Source organism: Bubalus bubalis, chromosome 4, assembly GCF_019923935.1.
Source record: "Bubalus bubalis isolate 160015118507 breed Murrah chromosome 4, NDDB_SH_1, whole genome shotgun sequence".
Taxonomy (NCBI): Eukaryota; Metazoa; Chordata; class Mammalia; order Artiodactyla; family Bovidae; genus Bubalus; species Bubalus bubalis.
In genome coordinates, this window is record NC_059160.1 from 162,877,505 (window position 1) to 162,891,512 (window position 14,008).

Genomic DNA, 14,008 nt, shown 5'->3' on the forward strand with positions numbered 1-14,008 from the left:
CCCCTGGTCCCACACCTGGGGGTTAATTTTGTCTTCCCATAGTTTTTGGTCCCTCTCTATTGAAGGTGTAATGGGTTCTTCAGTAGTAACCAGGAGCTCTAGAGCTCTGGGGGCTGAAAAACTTCCCATCACAAGGGTGGTCCCCAGTTACTGAGTATATCTCTTCCCAATAAGGGAGTAGGACACTCAGGGACCACCAGAAACTGGTGGGAAAATATTTGTCCATCCCAGCAACAAAGAAGTGCTCAGGTGAATCTTTTAGTAGTTGCTTTTCCTGTAGCACCCAAAATGGTACAGGTTTGGGAGGAGAAGGCTCTGGAGTAGGAGATCAAGACAGAGTAGGTAGGTCCCTGTGTCAACCAAGAAATTCTCAGACCTACCTGCCACACCAGTTGCACCCTTGGCTCCAGCCCCGTGATGGTTATCTGTGACAGGCGGGCTGGCTGGAGCCGGCTGCTTCAGTCCTCTTGAACCATCGTGAGGGTAGGCTTGGCACTTGACCTTGAGGCTCTTGGGTCCCCAGGGCAGAGTGCTGCCCAATGTCCCAGTTGACGGCATTTGTGGCAAGCCGTTCTAGGAGACTTGTCACGGTTTGGACACTCTTTGGCCCAATGCCCCGCCTGTCTACAGATCAGGCATCTGCCTTTTCCCTCAAGGACTCGGGGTTTGCCATAGGGCTTCTCTGGAGGGCGGCCAGCATCTGGGCATGCCTTGTCTCTTTCTTTCTCTCCTTCTCCTGGGCCTTGGCCTCCTTCTCCTGTTCTCTGTTATAAAAGGTATTGGTGGCTGTCTGGACCATCTCATCTAAAGAGGCAGCAGGGTCCTGCTGTTGTAGCTGCTGTAACTTAATTCTGATATCTGATGCACATTGGGACAGGAATTTGTCCTTTAAAATCACCCGTCCCACGTAAGAGTCTAAGTCCAGGTTGGTAAACTTTTGGAGTGCCTCTTTTAGCCTCTCCAGAAAGGCAATGGGGTTTTCATTGGGCTCCTGAGTTATTGCTGAGACCCGGGCATAGCTAATTACTTTTTGTTGGGCTGCTTTCAGTCCTGCCTTCACACAGATTAGAAAATGATCTCTTTCCCAGATGTGCTCAGGGTCATTATAATTCCAATTAGGATCAGAGGAGGGGACTGCAGTTTCCCCTACTGGGTATCTATCACTGGACATGTGGAGCCCTGTTGCATACCTCCAGGCTTCCTTTAAGACCCTGGTATGTTCAGGATCAGATAAAGTTTGACTAAATATGACCATGATGTCTTTCCACATCAAGTCAAAGGCCAAGGTAATATGTTGGAATGTATCTATATATTTGCCTGGGTCATCTGTATAGCTTCCCAGGTCTTGTTTGATCTGCCTTAGTTCTAAGAGGGAGAAGGGCTTATGGACCTGGGTTGGTCCGAATTTTCCTCCAGTTTCAACTAAGGGACATACTCGAGATGGCTTTTGTGGAGGGGGTGCTCCGGATATGGGGGCACGTTTGGGTACGAGGAAGGAGCACCAGGCAACTCGGGAGCTGTCGGAGGTGAGCCTTCACAAGGGGGTTCCTTTTCTTGGTTGCCTGTGCCTAACACGATTTGCCTAGTGGGCTCACTTTAAGGGCGTACTACAATCCCATACTTAAGACAGAGTTCCTTCATATCTCTTAGTCGGAAGAAAATTCGGACATAGGAGATCTCTGTCCATTTCCCTTGTCTTTTGCAAAATAATTCTAATTGCAGGATGGTATTATAATTTAAAATTCCATCCTCAGGCCAGTGTTCCTTGTCCCCCAGTGGATACTGTGGCCACGCACTGGCACAAAAGAATTTCAAATGACTTCTCCTTAGAGCTAGAGGGTCGAACAGCTTCCAGGTATCAAGGATTCGTCTCAAGGGCGTCTGCCGGGAAGTGGATTGGTTATTTCCCATCTGAAAGACAGTCATGACAGGGAGAAAAGAAAAAGACCTCTTTCGACTTCCTTAGGGGTGAGTCTTTCTGAAGCTTATCCTACCCAGAACTGTTGCAACCTGAGAGCCAGGCATCCCTGGGTCAGGGTGCAGATCCCCAGGCAGGCTGAGGCGTGACAGCCTCCTAGAGATCAAATCCCCGGGCAGGTCGAGGCGTGACGGCCTCCTGGGACCCCTGGGACTAGAGGATCCTCGAACAGGTTGAGGCGTGACAACCTTTCGAAGACTGATCCCTAGGCAGGTCAAGGCATGATGACCTCCTGGGAACCCCCGGACTGGAGTTTGGGTGTCCCCAAGATCTCCAGTGTGACCAGTATTGGGTAGGATTAGGAGGTTGGATATTATAGAGTATTTCCCTCCCAAGGCCAGCTATTTTCTGGTTGTCTCTCCAGAAGATTGTAGAGGCAACCTTGTGGGTCTGGATGGGGCTCAGGAAAAGAGCATGAAACGAGGGAAGGGGGCAGAGCACAACCTTTGAAAGAATGACATAGCACAAGGGTATAATGTAAACCAAGTAAAATCAACTGAGTCTAAGATGACAAGTCAAATTCAAGTAAACCTTAATCCCCAATCTATAAGCCAACAGACACACCCAGAGGTGGCAGGACAGCTCCAAGGCACAAGGTCATGAGGGAGGAGAGGGTGGTTCCCCAATGGCTGAGATGATCCTCTCATTAGCATATGAATTCCATCCCTTCACAAAACCTAGCCAGGCCTAATTCCATGGCCCCAGCCCTTGTCCTTGGCAATGGTTCACACCCTGAAGAGTGGCTTCTCTCTGGATCCTAACAAATCCACCTCTTTGTCTCTCAATGAATTTTTGCAATGAGACATCAGAGCCTGAGTTTCATTAGTTTTGGCCGGGCTTGAGTCCCGGGAGAGAGCTGAAGGACAGGAGGGAAAAGCAGTGGGAAAAACGTGCCAAGGAATCCCCTTCATAGCCCGCCGGAAAATTTGACCGGTGCTCAGTTTCATTGGTCTGATCCTTAGCACAGAGAAGAAAAAGGACAGAAGAACCCCCACCGGCTTGGGTAACAGCTATTGGGGCTCAGCAGATAGCGCCTTTAGGACATGCTGAGGAGTAGCCTCTCCAGAGTCCCTCAATTGTGCCCCCTGCCGCCCGCCTGTTCGCGGGAGGTTCAAGGAAACAAGAAACGAGAGTTTGTAAAGGTCCCTCCAGCCATGGGAGCGAGGACCTCTTACCTTAACCGGAGGTCTTCTGGAATCTGAGACTGGGCTGCGTGAGCTTCCTGCTGAGTTCGTTTTTTGCTGTCCCGGTTTCCAGCACGACCAGTCTTCCCCTGCACTGGGTTTCTTGGCCTTCTGCAAGCGTGGGAGCTTCGCTGAGTTGGGCTCCTGCTGTGCTTGGCCTCTTCCGCGCAGAGGTTGTTTCAGCCAGGTTATATCTGAGTCACGGCACCATAGATGTCACACGAGTGTATGTTCCTCGGTTCTTTGTCTCATCACAACAAAGATTTGGAGCAACGGACATTAAAGCCCTGGGCGCGTCACAGCTCTTGGGTCTTGGACAAACCGTGTTATAGCTCTTAGGCAAATCAGTGTTACAGCTCCATTTTATTTAGAAGATAGCAGGAGAGAGAGAGAGTAAGAGAGAGAGAGAGAGACAGAGATAGAGTGCACGCACGTGGGAGAGAGAGAGTCCGTGAGAAAGCACTTTGGCTCCTCCTTTTATGTTTTTCCTCCACCTGGGCCTGCCCTATGCAAATTGGGCTTAGCCAGGAGTGCTGTTTGTTCTGCCTGAAGTCTTCACTGTGGTCCTCGGACCTTCCTTTGCCTTCCTTGTCTTTTAGCCACCGCCATTTTGGACTCCTTTTCCCTATTCTACCTACCTAACAGTACTAAGTGGGACTGGCCTCCGAATCTTGCCTGGCGCCTAGCCCTGTCCTCTCCTGGGCATGAACGCCAGCTATAACCCTGCCTCTAGTTTGCTGAGGAGCCTGGGAGGGCCTGGCGGAGCTGGGAGTGTCTTCAGGGAATACCGAGGGAATGCTGACGGCTACCCCCAAAGCCAGGGAGAGTCCTTGATCTGGGCCAGGTACTCTCTTTTCTCTCAGCGCCTCCCGCTCTCCAAGTTCCACTTCCAATGGCTCTGAGCCCAGTGGAATTGCCTGAGGATGAGGCTGAATTCCCTGCTCTAAGCCTTGTCACATCACAGGCCCTGGAGCCTTAAGGCTCCAACTTCCCCACTAGTTGGAGACAACGCCACCCTTCCCTGGGCAGGCACCCCCTTCCGTATCACACTCACCTTCCAAAGCGCGTGTGCCACAGTGGTCTTCTTGACACCTCTTTACCCCAACCTGCACCCAGGGCTTCATTTGAAAACTTGATCAGAGCTTTCTGGCTTCTCTCTGTGAAGCTGCTCACCACGTTGTCTAGACAAACAGTCTGACAAATACTTCTATTGTTGTCTCTCCCTTTGGACTGCGGCTGCCTTGAGAGCAGGCTCTGTCTTTCCATTGTCCCTGAATTCAGCCCAGGACCTGGCTCATATAAATTGCCCAGAAATGTTTATTGACCTAAGATCCCAGGACACAAAGGCCCTCCTTTGTACAAGCCCCTGTCTCTGTACCCAGGCAAAGTCAGAAATCCATGAGAGTCTGGGAAGAACCCTGAGGGGCTGAGACATTCCAGCAGAGAGTTCCTGCTTCATTCCTTCTTCCGCATCACTGATTCCCCAAGACCCAGGCTGAGTCACCGTCACAGCCCTGAAGAAGGGTGGCTGCAACCAGACCTGCGGCCACTTTTGGACAAGTCACCAGCCGGACTGGGCTTTCTGTACATGTTTCCCCACTCACCCACCACACGGATCCCCAAGACCCCAGGAGAGAGAAGAGGGGGAGGCCGGTGGGGGCTGGACCTGGCTTTCTGGGAGTGGGCTGGGCCACCTAGACTGCTGCCCAGACCCATCCTCGAGTGTTCCCCAGGGCAGCAGGAGCAGCCCATAGTTGGCAGTCACACCCTCCTCCCTCCGCCTAGGGCATCGAGCTCTAGAGGAACAGGCTCAGACAGGCGGATCCCCTTCTCTCATCCGCACATGCGCTCCAGCTCACTCACACTGGCCGGGGGTGGGGGGTTCACCTCAGTCCCTGCAGCAGCAGGAGCAGAGCACAGGTAAGTACGCAGTGGACCCCCTTCACTCCACAGCCCAGCTGGGGTAGAAAATTCACTCCCTTTACCACCCCACAGAGGACAAACCCCGGAAAGAAGGCTGTCCGCTCTTTGCCAGCTTTGTAAAGTTTAGTCAGTAATATGAAAAATAATGGCTTCTCATTGTGACCAGCTAAGTGAGAAGGATGGATGGAAAAGAAAGCAAGGACGAGAAAGACCGAGGAGGAAGGAGCGGAGGGCTGTCGGTGGGGTGGGGTGGGGGATTATTTCAGGGCCTGACTCTGCCACTGAATGGCTGGATGACTTTGGAGTAGTCCCTTCACTCTTAGGCCCTCATTTTCCTCACCTGAAAATTGGACAAAAATTCCTGCCCAGGCTAAGCCATAGCCCTGTTGAACACACACAATCCCACAGTGATAGAGCTTGTTAACTGGGAAACCCACGTCAGGAGCACATGGGTGGGGAGTTCTACTGAGATTCTCGAGATGCTTTGGGACCCCAGGAGTTATGGGTTTTATCTTAGCAATCCCTTTGGAGGTAGAAGGATAGTCATATCATGACATTTTATGATGTGCCTAATGGGGCCAGTTGTTTCTCTTATTTACCTGTGCCCCTCTCAGGTAGGGATTGTTGTTTAAGTCCTGTGGATAAGGAAGCTGAAGCTTGGAGAGATTAAGAGTGGAAGAATCGTCTCCCATCCCCATCCCATACCCACGTGGAGCTAAATGCCCCTCCCTGGGTTTCATAACAGGGAGGGATTTAATAAGGAGTCCAGTGCACGAGTCACCCTCCCATGTCATGAATATTAGACTGTCATGCAGAACTCTGGTCAGTAGGGCACGCAGTGAGCTATTCCTCTCTCCATCTTTCACCTGTCCAAACCCCTCCACTAGAGTCACACCCTTTGGGTCCAGAGATCAGTTGGATTGTGGAGCCCCAGCTGGGAACAGCTCCTAAACTAAGAGTGGCCAGCAGTCAGTATCAATAACAGGACTGTTTCATCTTAGACTCATTCTTAATGGTTCATGAGCACTTTCACATCCATGATCACTTTGATCTTATAAGAAGTGGAGTTTCTTCCTCCCATTTTACAGGGGAGGAAACTGAGGCACAGAGGTAGGGGTGATTTGCCAGAGATCACACAGATGGCCAGCAGTTTGTTCTGTCTGGTGTCAGCATCAGGGTCTTTTCCTCTGTGCTTGGTCCCCTGCTAGGGGCAGGGCTGAGGTGTGGGAAGACGCAAACAGGTGCCTCCTCAGTTCACAGCTCTGCTGAGCTGAGCTCTAGAAACAGACAAGTCCCAGGATAGGGAACAGGGATGGGCAGATGGAGGTAGACACAGGGGATCAATCTGGGGACAGACGGGGGCCACACTTAAGGTCAGGCACAAGAACCTGTGAACCTTGTCTTCCAGGGGCTGCCCAAACTCCCTGTGCCCCCGCTGCAGCAGACCCTGGCCACCTATCTGCGGTGCATGCAGCACCTGGTGCCCCAGGAGCAATTCAGGAGGAGCCAGGCCATCGTGCAGCAGTTTGGGGCCCCTGGTGGCCTTGGCGAGACCCTGCAGCAGAAGCTCCTAGAACGGCAGGAGAAGACTGCCAACTGGGTAAGAGCTGCTGGGGCAGCAGATGAGCAGCCCATGGAGCAAGGGGCAGAAGTTAGATAAGAAGATAGAGGGATTTGGATAAGGGGCATGTAGGTGACCAAGATGGGGCAGAGGGAGGGACAGGCATGGGAGATACACAGCGGGATAGTAAGGGGCAAGGGTGAGAGGCTGAGAGGGGACAGATGCAGATAAAGATGGGGTTATGGGGAGAGACAGGGTACAGAGATGGCAGACAGATGGGGGCAGATGAGTAATAGGGTTGGGAGCAGCAGGGGTAGCATGAAGTCAGGGGCGAGGGATGAAAGGCAGGAATGAGACACTCATAAGATTGGGCAGGGGACACGGATAGAGCAGCACACACACAGGATGAACACTGAGAGGGAAGAAAGGAGACGGCATTGGATGAGGCTGAGCGACAGGCGGGACGGCTCAGGGAGCCACAAGCTCCAGCCCGTAACTGGGGCTTAGTGTATGTTTGTGGAATGAATGAATGATCTAGTGAAGGGTCCCCATTTCCCTTCCGGAATGCCAAGGTGGGAGTGATGTGTTCCCCAGGCAGGGTGTGTGTGGCCCCTGGGCATAATGGCACCCTCCTTGACAGGTGTCCGAGTACTGGCTGAACGACATGTATCTCAACAATCGCCTGGCCCTGCCTGTCAACTCCAGCCCAGCTGTGATCTTTGCCCGGCAGCACTTCCAAGACACCAATGACCAGTTAAGGTGAGGACACCAGGCTCCCGGGCTCATAGCTTGGGAGTCTGCCTGGAGGAGGGGGCGTGGCCCCACCCCCAGGAAGGAGAGGCTAAAGCTCGTGCCTTGGCTGAGCTTTCTGAGGCCAAATGGCCCTGAGACAGTGGCCATCCAGGCCAAGGGATCAAAGGAAGAGTAGGTGAGGGGCACGTGGGTAACAAACACAGGGTCTTCCTCAGGTATATCTATTTGGGGTGGAGTGGGATGGGGTGGGGAGGTCATGGGCCCCAGGTGCCCTCATGGCAGTCTGGCCTGGCTGAGGTCCTGGGAGGAAATCTGTAGTCTCTGATCCCGCCGGTGCTTGAAGCTGGGGCTTGCCATTGGGATGCGTGGCCCCAGTCTGATTCAGAGGCCTCTGCTCCCTGCAGCCCCCAGCTCTGAGCAGAGGCTCCCAGGGAGTGGGACTGGCTCCTTCCCGCCAGCCACCACCAGAGTCTCTGCCATCTGCTGCAATTTCAGAGCTCACTGAGCCACTGGAACGGCCTCTGAGTGCGCTGATGACTGCAACAGAGGGGCCGTTTATGCAGGAGTGGAGCAGGGCGGAGGGTCTCTCAGAGCCAAACCCAGGTCTCTGGCCTCAAGACCAAAATGTGGCACAGCGTGGGGACAGTTCAGAGGGAGGAAATAAAACCACGAGGCAGGCTCCACCTTGGCCTCTGATCCAGGCTGGAAGAGCCCCCCCCCTCCTTCTTCACCCAACACAAGCAACCTGCTGGCTGGAGGGGGAGGGGGTTGGGCAGCCTTCCCTCTTCCCCTACAGCTGGGCATTCCCTGGACAAGGGAAGTATGTGGACAGATGAATGACTTCTGTATACAGTTCTCAAAATTGCGTTGAAGCAGGGTGTTTTCCTCCTGATGCAATTAAGCCAGGCTCATGGTCCATGGGCAGTTAAGATGACAGGGTCCCGTGGTAAGGTTTTCTGGTGACTTTTTTATAGCCGACAGCACCTGGCTTTCTTTTACATTAGCACTAAGGAGACCAAATTACTGACTTTTCCTGGGAGATTGGATCTCCCAGAACCCTGGGGTTTTGGCCCAGTCCAGTCCCAGCACAGGCATTCCCCTGGAAGAACACCGCCCCTAATGGTCTAGCCTCCTCCTGCCTGCTCCGTGGCCTCTCCTGGCTTCCTCTCCCTCCTGCTCTCGTTCACCTTCCAATTTCCTCTCCTCCCCCAAGTTCTCTCCTCAGGACCATTTTTAGTCTGTGTTTGTGAAGGTTTGTGAAGGAAACTGACAGCCTGGGGGTAGGGATGGGGCAGCAGGAACCCTATCTGATTATTGCACCATTAAGGCCAGTCATCTGGTGGGTCCTCCATGAGTATGGGAGAGACTAGAGGAGGAGGGAAGGAGGGGGAGGGGGAGAGAGAAAGAGGAGGAAAGAATGAAAGAAGAAGGGGGAGAGGAGGGAGGGCCCCTGGGCCCCAGAAAGGAGAGACTAAGGCCTCATCTCTCTCTGCAGGTTTGCAGCCAACCTCATCTCCGGCGTGCTCAGCTACAAGGCCCTGCTGGACAGGTAGGACTGAGCCCCCCTGGGAAGGGCAGTGCCCTCTTCATCTGGCTCCTGCCACACTAGCCAAGGAGCTCGCGGAGGCAGGGCCCATGTCTTTTCTCAGCTCTGTGTTCCCGGCTTCTGTCACTGAGCAGATGACCCCCTGCACATCTCGAGCATCAGAACGACCTTTAGAACCCTGACACCTACAACACATGATGTGGCAACCTGGAGTGAGTAATCACTCCGGCCACCATAGACTCCTGCGTGTCAAACGGAAATAATAACGTGGCCGCCTCTTGGGGCTGCGGCCACTGTCCTGTGAGATGACGCCTGGGAGGCTTTCGGCCCTAAGCCAGGCACAGCAGCTCTCTGTGCATTTCTGCGCTTCTGCCTGCGCACTCCCCACCGTACCATAACTCGATGGGTCTCCAGGCCTTCCAGCTGCTGCCTCCCCATGGTGTCTTCTTGGTGTCTCTCCTCCTCACCAGGAGCTCTCTGCTATCCCCCAGAATTCAGTGCTGATGACCCTCCAACTATTTCAGAGAATCTCATCCTTTACCTTGTCCGGCTGAGCAGCAGGGCAAGAATGGCCTAGGCCCCACCCACAGCTTTGTACCTGTCCGTCACTGACAGTCTAGACCCCAGACTCCCACGTGTGTGTGTGTGCGTGTGCTCGCACGGACACACATACCGATACATGTCCATATGTAAGCTCCCACATCTAATCATTGTAAGGGTTGTAAAGCTAGAACTTTATGCCATTGCTCAAGGGCCTGTTTTGGACCCTTCCTTCATTCACTCATGTATTCATTTGCTCACTTTTCTTTTTTAAAGCAATTTTTTCTAATTGGAGGAAAAGTGCTTTCCAGTATTGTGTTGGTTTCTCCTATTCAACAATGCAAGTCAGCCATAATTATACGTATATCACCTCCCTCCCACTCACACCGCCCCCAGGTCGTCGCGGAGCTCCGGGCTGGGCTCCCTGTGCTCCGCAGCAACTTCTCCCCAGCTGTCTGTTCTACGCATGGCAGTGCACATATGTCTGTGCTACTTTCTCCATTTGCCCCACTCTCTCCCCACCCCACTGTGTCTATGAGTTCATTCTCTACATCTGCGTCTCTGTCCCTTCCCTGCAAATAGGTTCATCAATACCATCTTTCTAAGTTCTGTGTATATGTGTTAATATACTGAATTTGTTTTCTTTTTCTGACTGACTTCACGCTGTGTAACAGGCTCTAACTTCATGCCCCTCACTAGAACTGACTCCAGTTCGTTCTTTTTTATTATGCCTGGTAATATTCCATTGTTCCTGTGTCACAGCTTCTTTATCCGTTCATCTGTCGATGGACATCTAGGTTGCTTCCATGTCCTAGCTACTGTAAATAGGGCTACTATGAACTTCGGGGTACATGTGTCTTTTTCAGTTATCATTTTCTCAGAGTATATGCCCAATGGTGGTATTGCTGGGTCATATGATAGTTTTTTGTCCCTAGTTTTTAAACAAATCCCCATGCTGTTCTCCATAGTGGCTGTATCAATTTACACTCCCACCAGCAGTGCGAGAGGGTTCCCTTTTTTCCACATGCCCTCCAGCATTTATTGTTTGCCGATTTTTTTCACTTTTCAAATTGATGCTGCAAAGATGAAGGGAAATAAGGCCCCATCCCTGTCTTCAAAAGGTTCTCAGACCATCTAGCGAAACAGACACATAAACAGCACCAAATACAACTGTGTCCATCCTCTCTGAGCCTCTCGCTCGTATCTGACCCCCTGACATCCCCACTGGGGCACCTCCTAGTCACTGCAAACTGAGTCATCCCCAGTGGACCCTGGGGCCCCCTCCCCATGGCCCAGCAGGCTCTTTGCCTTGTCCTGCCATCTCAGTAAACGTGCCACACAGCCCCGGGGATGAATCCAGGATCCTGTAAGTCACCCATGGTATCTTTCTCCCTCGCCTGCTCATCTACTCCAAGCTCAGGGATATCACACTCCCTCCAGAACCCATACTCACACCCTCCTCTTATTCCCATCACCCTCCCCAGGCCCGTCACCTTCCCAGCAGCCCACAGCCTCCTTCCCGTGACCGGCTTCCACCTGTTCTCCACCCAGAACTGGGCCGTTATGACAGCAAAGCGGATCAGATCATGCCCCTGAGTGCTCTCACTGCCCCAAGAATGAAATGGCACCGACTTCTGCTGCCAAAGAGGCCACAGGCCTCCCCACTTCTCTGTCCATCTCTTTACTCAGCTTTAACTGGCTTTCTTTCATCTTTGACCAGTGTTCCTCAAACAATCTATGGTGAAAGGCCAATATATATTTTATTTAGTAAAATGTTTTTGAAAGAGAAAGTGTTAGTTGCTCAGTCTTGCCCGACTCTTTGCAACCCCATGGACTAACCCACCAGGCTCCTCTGTCTGTGGAATTTTCCAGGCAAGAATACTGGGGTAGGTTGCCATTTCCTACTCCAGGGGATCTTCCTGACCCAGGGATTGAATCCAAGCCTCCCGAATTGCAGGCAGTTTTTTTTCTATCTGAGCCACCAACTGAATTAGCAGAAAAACGGCATATAGATACAAGACACAAGAACTCTAGTTTTATTGTTGGAGTTAGCACAAATAAACGTCCTCTGTCAAGTTCTTACAAGTTTCTGAAAGCTCCCCCTGGAGTCCCACAACCAGCCTGTCATCCACTGGTCATTCCAGTTCAATCTGACACCCACACTTGGAGCAGCAGGACAGTGGGATGCTCCGCCCAGCCCGCCTGGGCCTCACTCTGCCCCAGCTCACCTCGTGGCTGCCTCTTGACCCCAGGGCTCGGCTCTCGGGTCTGATCCTCAGTGAGACCACCCCTGGTCGCTCCTCCTGCCCTGCCGGTCGCTGTCTCCTCACCCCATCTTGCTGCCTGCCTGCTTCTTTGCACCCTTACATATCCCCGACCTGGGCCCCGTTAGAACAGGAAACTCAGCTCTTGTTTGCACCTGCCTCCCCAGATGCTCAAATGGTGCCTGGTCCAGGAAACAGCTCTGTCACATTTGTTGGCTGAAAGGAAGGAAGAAGGGAGGAAAGAAGGGAGGGAAGAAGAGGCAGAAAGAGAGAGAGAGAAAAAAAAGGAGTAAGAGGAAAGGGAGGTGCAATGTGGAGGGGAGGGTGAAACAGGAAGAGGAAAGACAGAGGGAGAGAGAGAGAAGGAGGAAGAAGAGGAAGTGGGGGAGGAGGAGGAAGGAAGGAAGTACCTGAGACATGCTGAGATCATAGGAGAAAGAGAGCTTTCCACCTTGAACTCAAAGGAGGCTTCTGGAAGAGCTGATGAAGGAGTAAGCTCTCAAAAGAGTGAAGGGAGTCTTCTAAACAGATCAGTTGAGTGCAGGGCTGAGGGTGAAGGCGTGCCAAGCAGAGCAGCAGTAGCAAAGGCCCAGAGTGGCCAGATGTGTACCTGCACGTGTCATCGTGAGGCTGGAGTGAGGGAGACTAATGGAGGCCAGAGAACACGAGGGTCTTCCTGGGGCGCTCCGCTACTTTAGAAAATGGGAATCTAGCTCTTGAACGGCCATCATCATGCAGTTCTGGCGTCAAGTTAGAGTAGAACCGATTTTGATTCCCAGCCTCTCTTCCCTCCCTTCCCCTCCAGCCACTCCATCCCCACCGACTGTGCCAAGGGCCAGCTATCAGGGCAGCCGCTCTGTATGAAGCAATACTACGGGCTCTTCTCCTCCTACCGGCTCCCTGGCCACACCCAGGACACGCTGGTGGCCCAGAAGAGCAGTGTCATGCCCGAGCCGGAGCACGTCATTGTGGCCTGCTGCAACCAGGTAAGCGGCCCCTTGCTCCTGCAGCCTCTCGGGCCTGGGGAGGGGTGCACATTGTTCATCCCTTCCTGCTTCTCCAGGGTGTTCAGCCCCCTCCCAGAGTCACATGGTGAGCTGGGGCAGGGTGGCCCCAAAATAGGGTCTCTTGATTTCTGTCCGTCCCATTTCTCTCCACTGGTTGGATTTTAAGAAGGAGGAGCATCGTCAGTCGAGATGCCTTTGGTAGGCTCCCATTTCAGTCCTGTCCAGCCAAGTCAGGTCCAATGAACTGCCTGGATGGACTGAGGGTCGTCAATGAGACCCAGCATGTCTTCAGCCCTTCCACATGCAGTCACCCAGGTCGTGGCCTTCCTGGAGACCACACACAGATGGACAGCTTACAGACTGACCGACTGGGCATCCACGTCCAGGTGGGCCTGGTATCTATCATCCCATCTGATCTTAGGATGACCTTGCAGAGGAGGCCTTGGATCTCCATTTGACGCATGAGGAGACGAGATTTAGGTTAAATGGCTTGTCCAAGGGTGAGAAGGACTCCTCGGTCTGCCCATGTCACAAGCCCGTGCTCTATCCCCTGCAGCTCAGGCCCTCAGACTGGGCTCCAGGGAAACAAAAGAGCCTGTAGGGGCTCAGGGGACGCCAGGCAGTGTACTTTATATACTGAGGCTCCACATAAATATTTCATCTGATGAAAAGCTGTTTGTTTTCATTAAAACCCAACTTTGACACCCACCCAGGGACTCCCCTGGTATTTTTTTCTATAGTGTTTTCTTCTTAGGCTCATTTGACATTTGCTGTCTAAATTGGGAGCCCTAAGTTTGCCAACAAAACATGGCTGTTCACAGGTTGGAAGCCCACCTGACCCCTGGCTGGCCACAAGACAAGAAGCTTTCTCTACCTTCATTCAAAAGTCAAACCCAGAATATCCCAGCGCCCCCCGCCCCGCCACACACACACACACCATAGTATCCATCCCTCCCAGAAATGCTAAGACTCCTGCTCTGAACCAAACCACCTGAATGCGGCTCAGGACATGGGGCCAGCACACGTCAATCAGCAGAGAAGGGACCTTGACCTGGGACTATGAATAGAACCCCTTACAATGCTGAGGCTCTAGTTGCGAAATTACTGAGCGCCGGTTCACAGGCCTCACCTACAGAGCTCACGCGAGTACACGTGTATAGGTACATATGCACGCATGGAGCATTTTGTGTGGTGTTCTTCCATTTTAATCTTTCTCTGCATATTTTTTGCTGCCATTTTTTTCTCCACTCAC

The 14,008-nt window shown here is 52.6% G+C and overlaps 1 protein-coding gene and 1 long non-coding RNA gene across 2 annotated transcripts in view; one reads left to right on the forward strand and one right to left on the reverse strand.

Moving 5' to 3' along the window:
* The window catches only part of CHAT (choline O-acetyltransferase), a 62,192-nt gene that overhangs the window by 11,640 nt on the left and 36,544 nt on the right, over positions 1-14,008 (forward strand). Inside the window, exons 3-6 of the mRNA XM_025284920.3 lie at positions 6,494-6,685; positions 7,287-7,405; positions 8,895-8,948; positions 12,555-12,735. Coding sequence (XP_025140705.2) covers positions 6,494-6,685; positions 7,287-7,405; positions 8,895-8,948; positions 12,555-12,735 — 546 coding nt within the window. The remainder of the gene's footprint in view (positions 1-6,493; positions 6,686-7,286; positions 7,406-8,894; positions 8,949-12,554; positions 12,736-14,008) is intronic.
* Positions 1,702-3,417, reverse strand: LOC123333469. Its single transcript, XR_006550890.2, has 2 exons — positions 3,154-3,417; positions 1,702-1,911 (listed from the first exon to the last, which is right to left on the reverse strand). It is a non-coding gene; the product is annotated as an uncharacterized LOC123333469 (long non-coding RNA).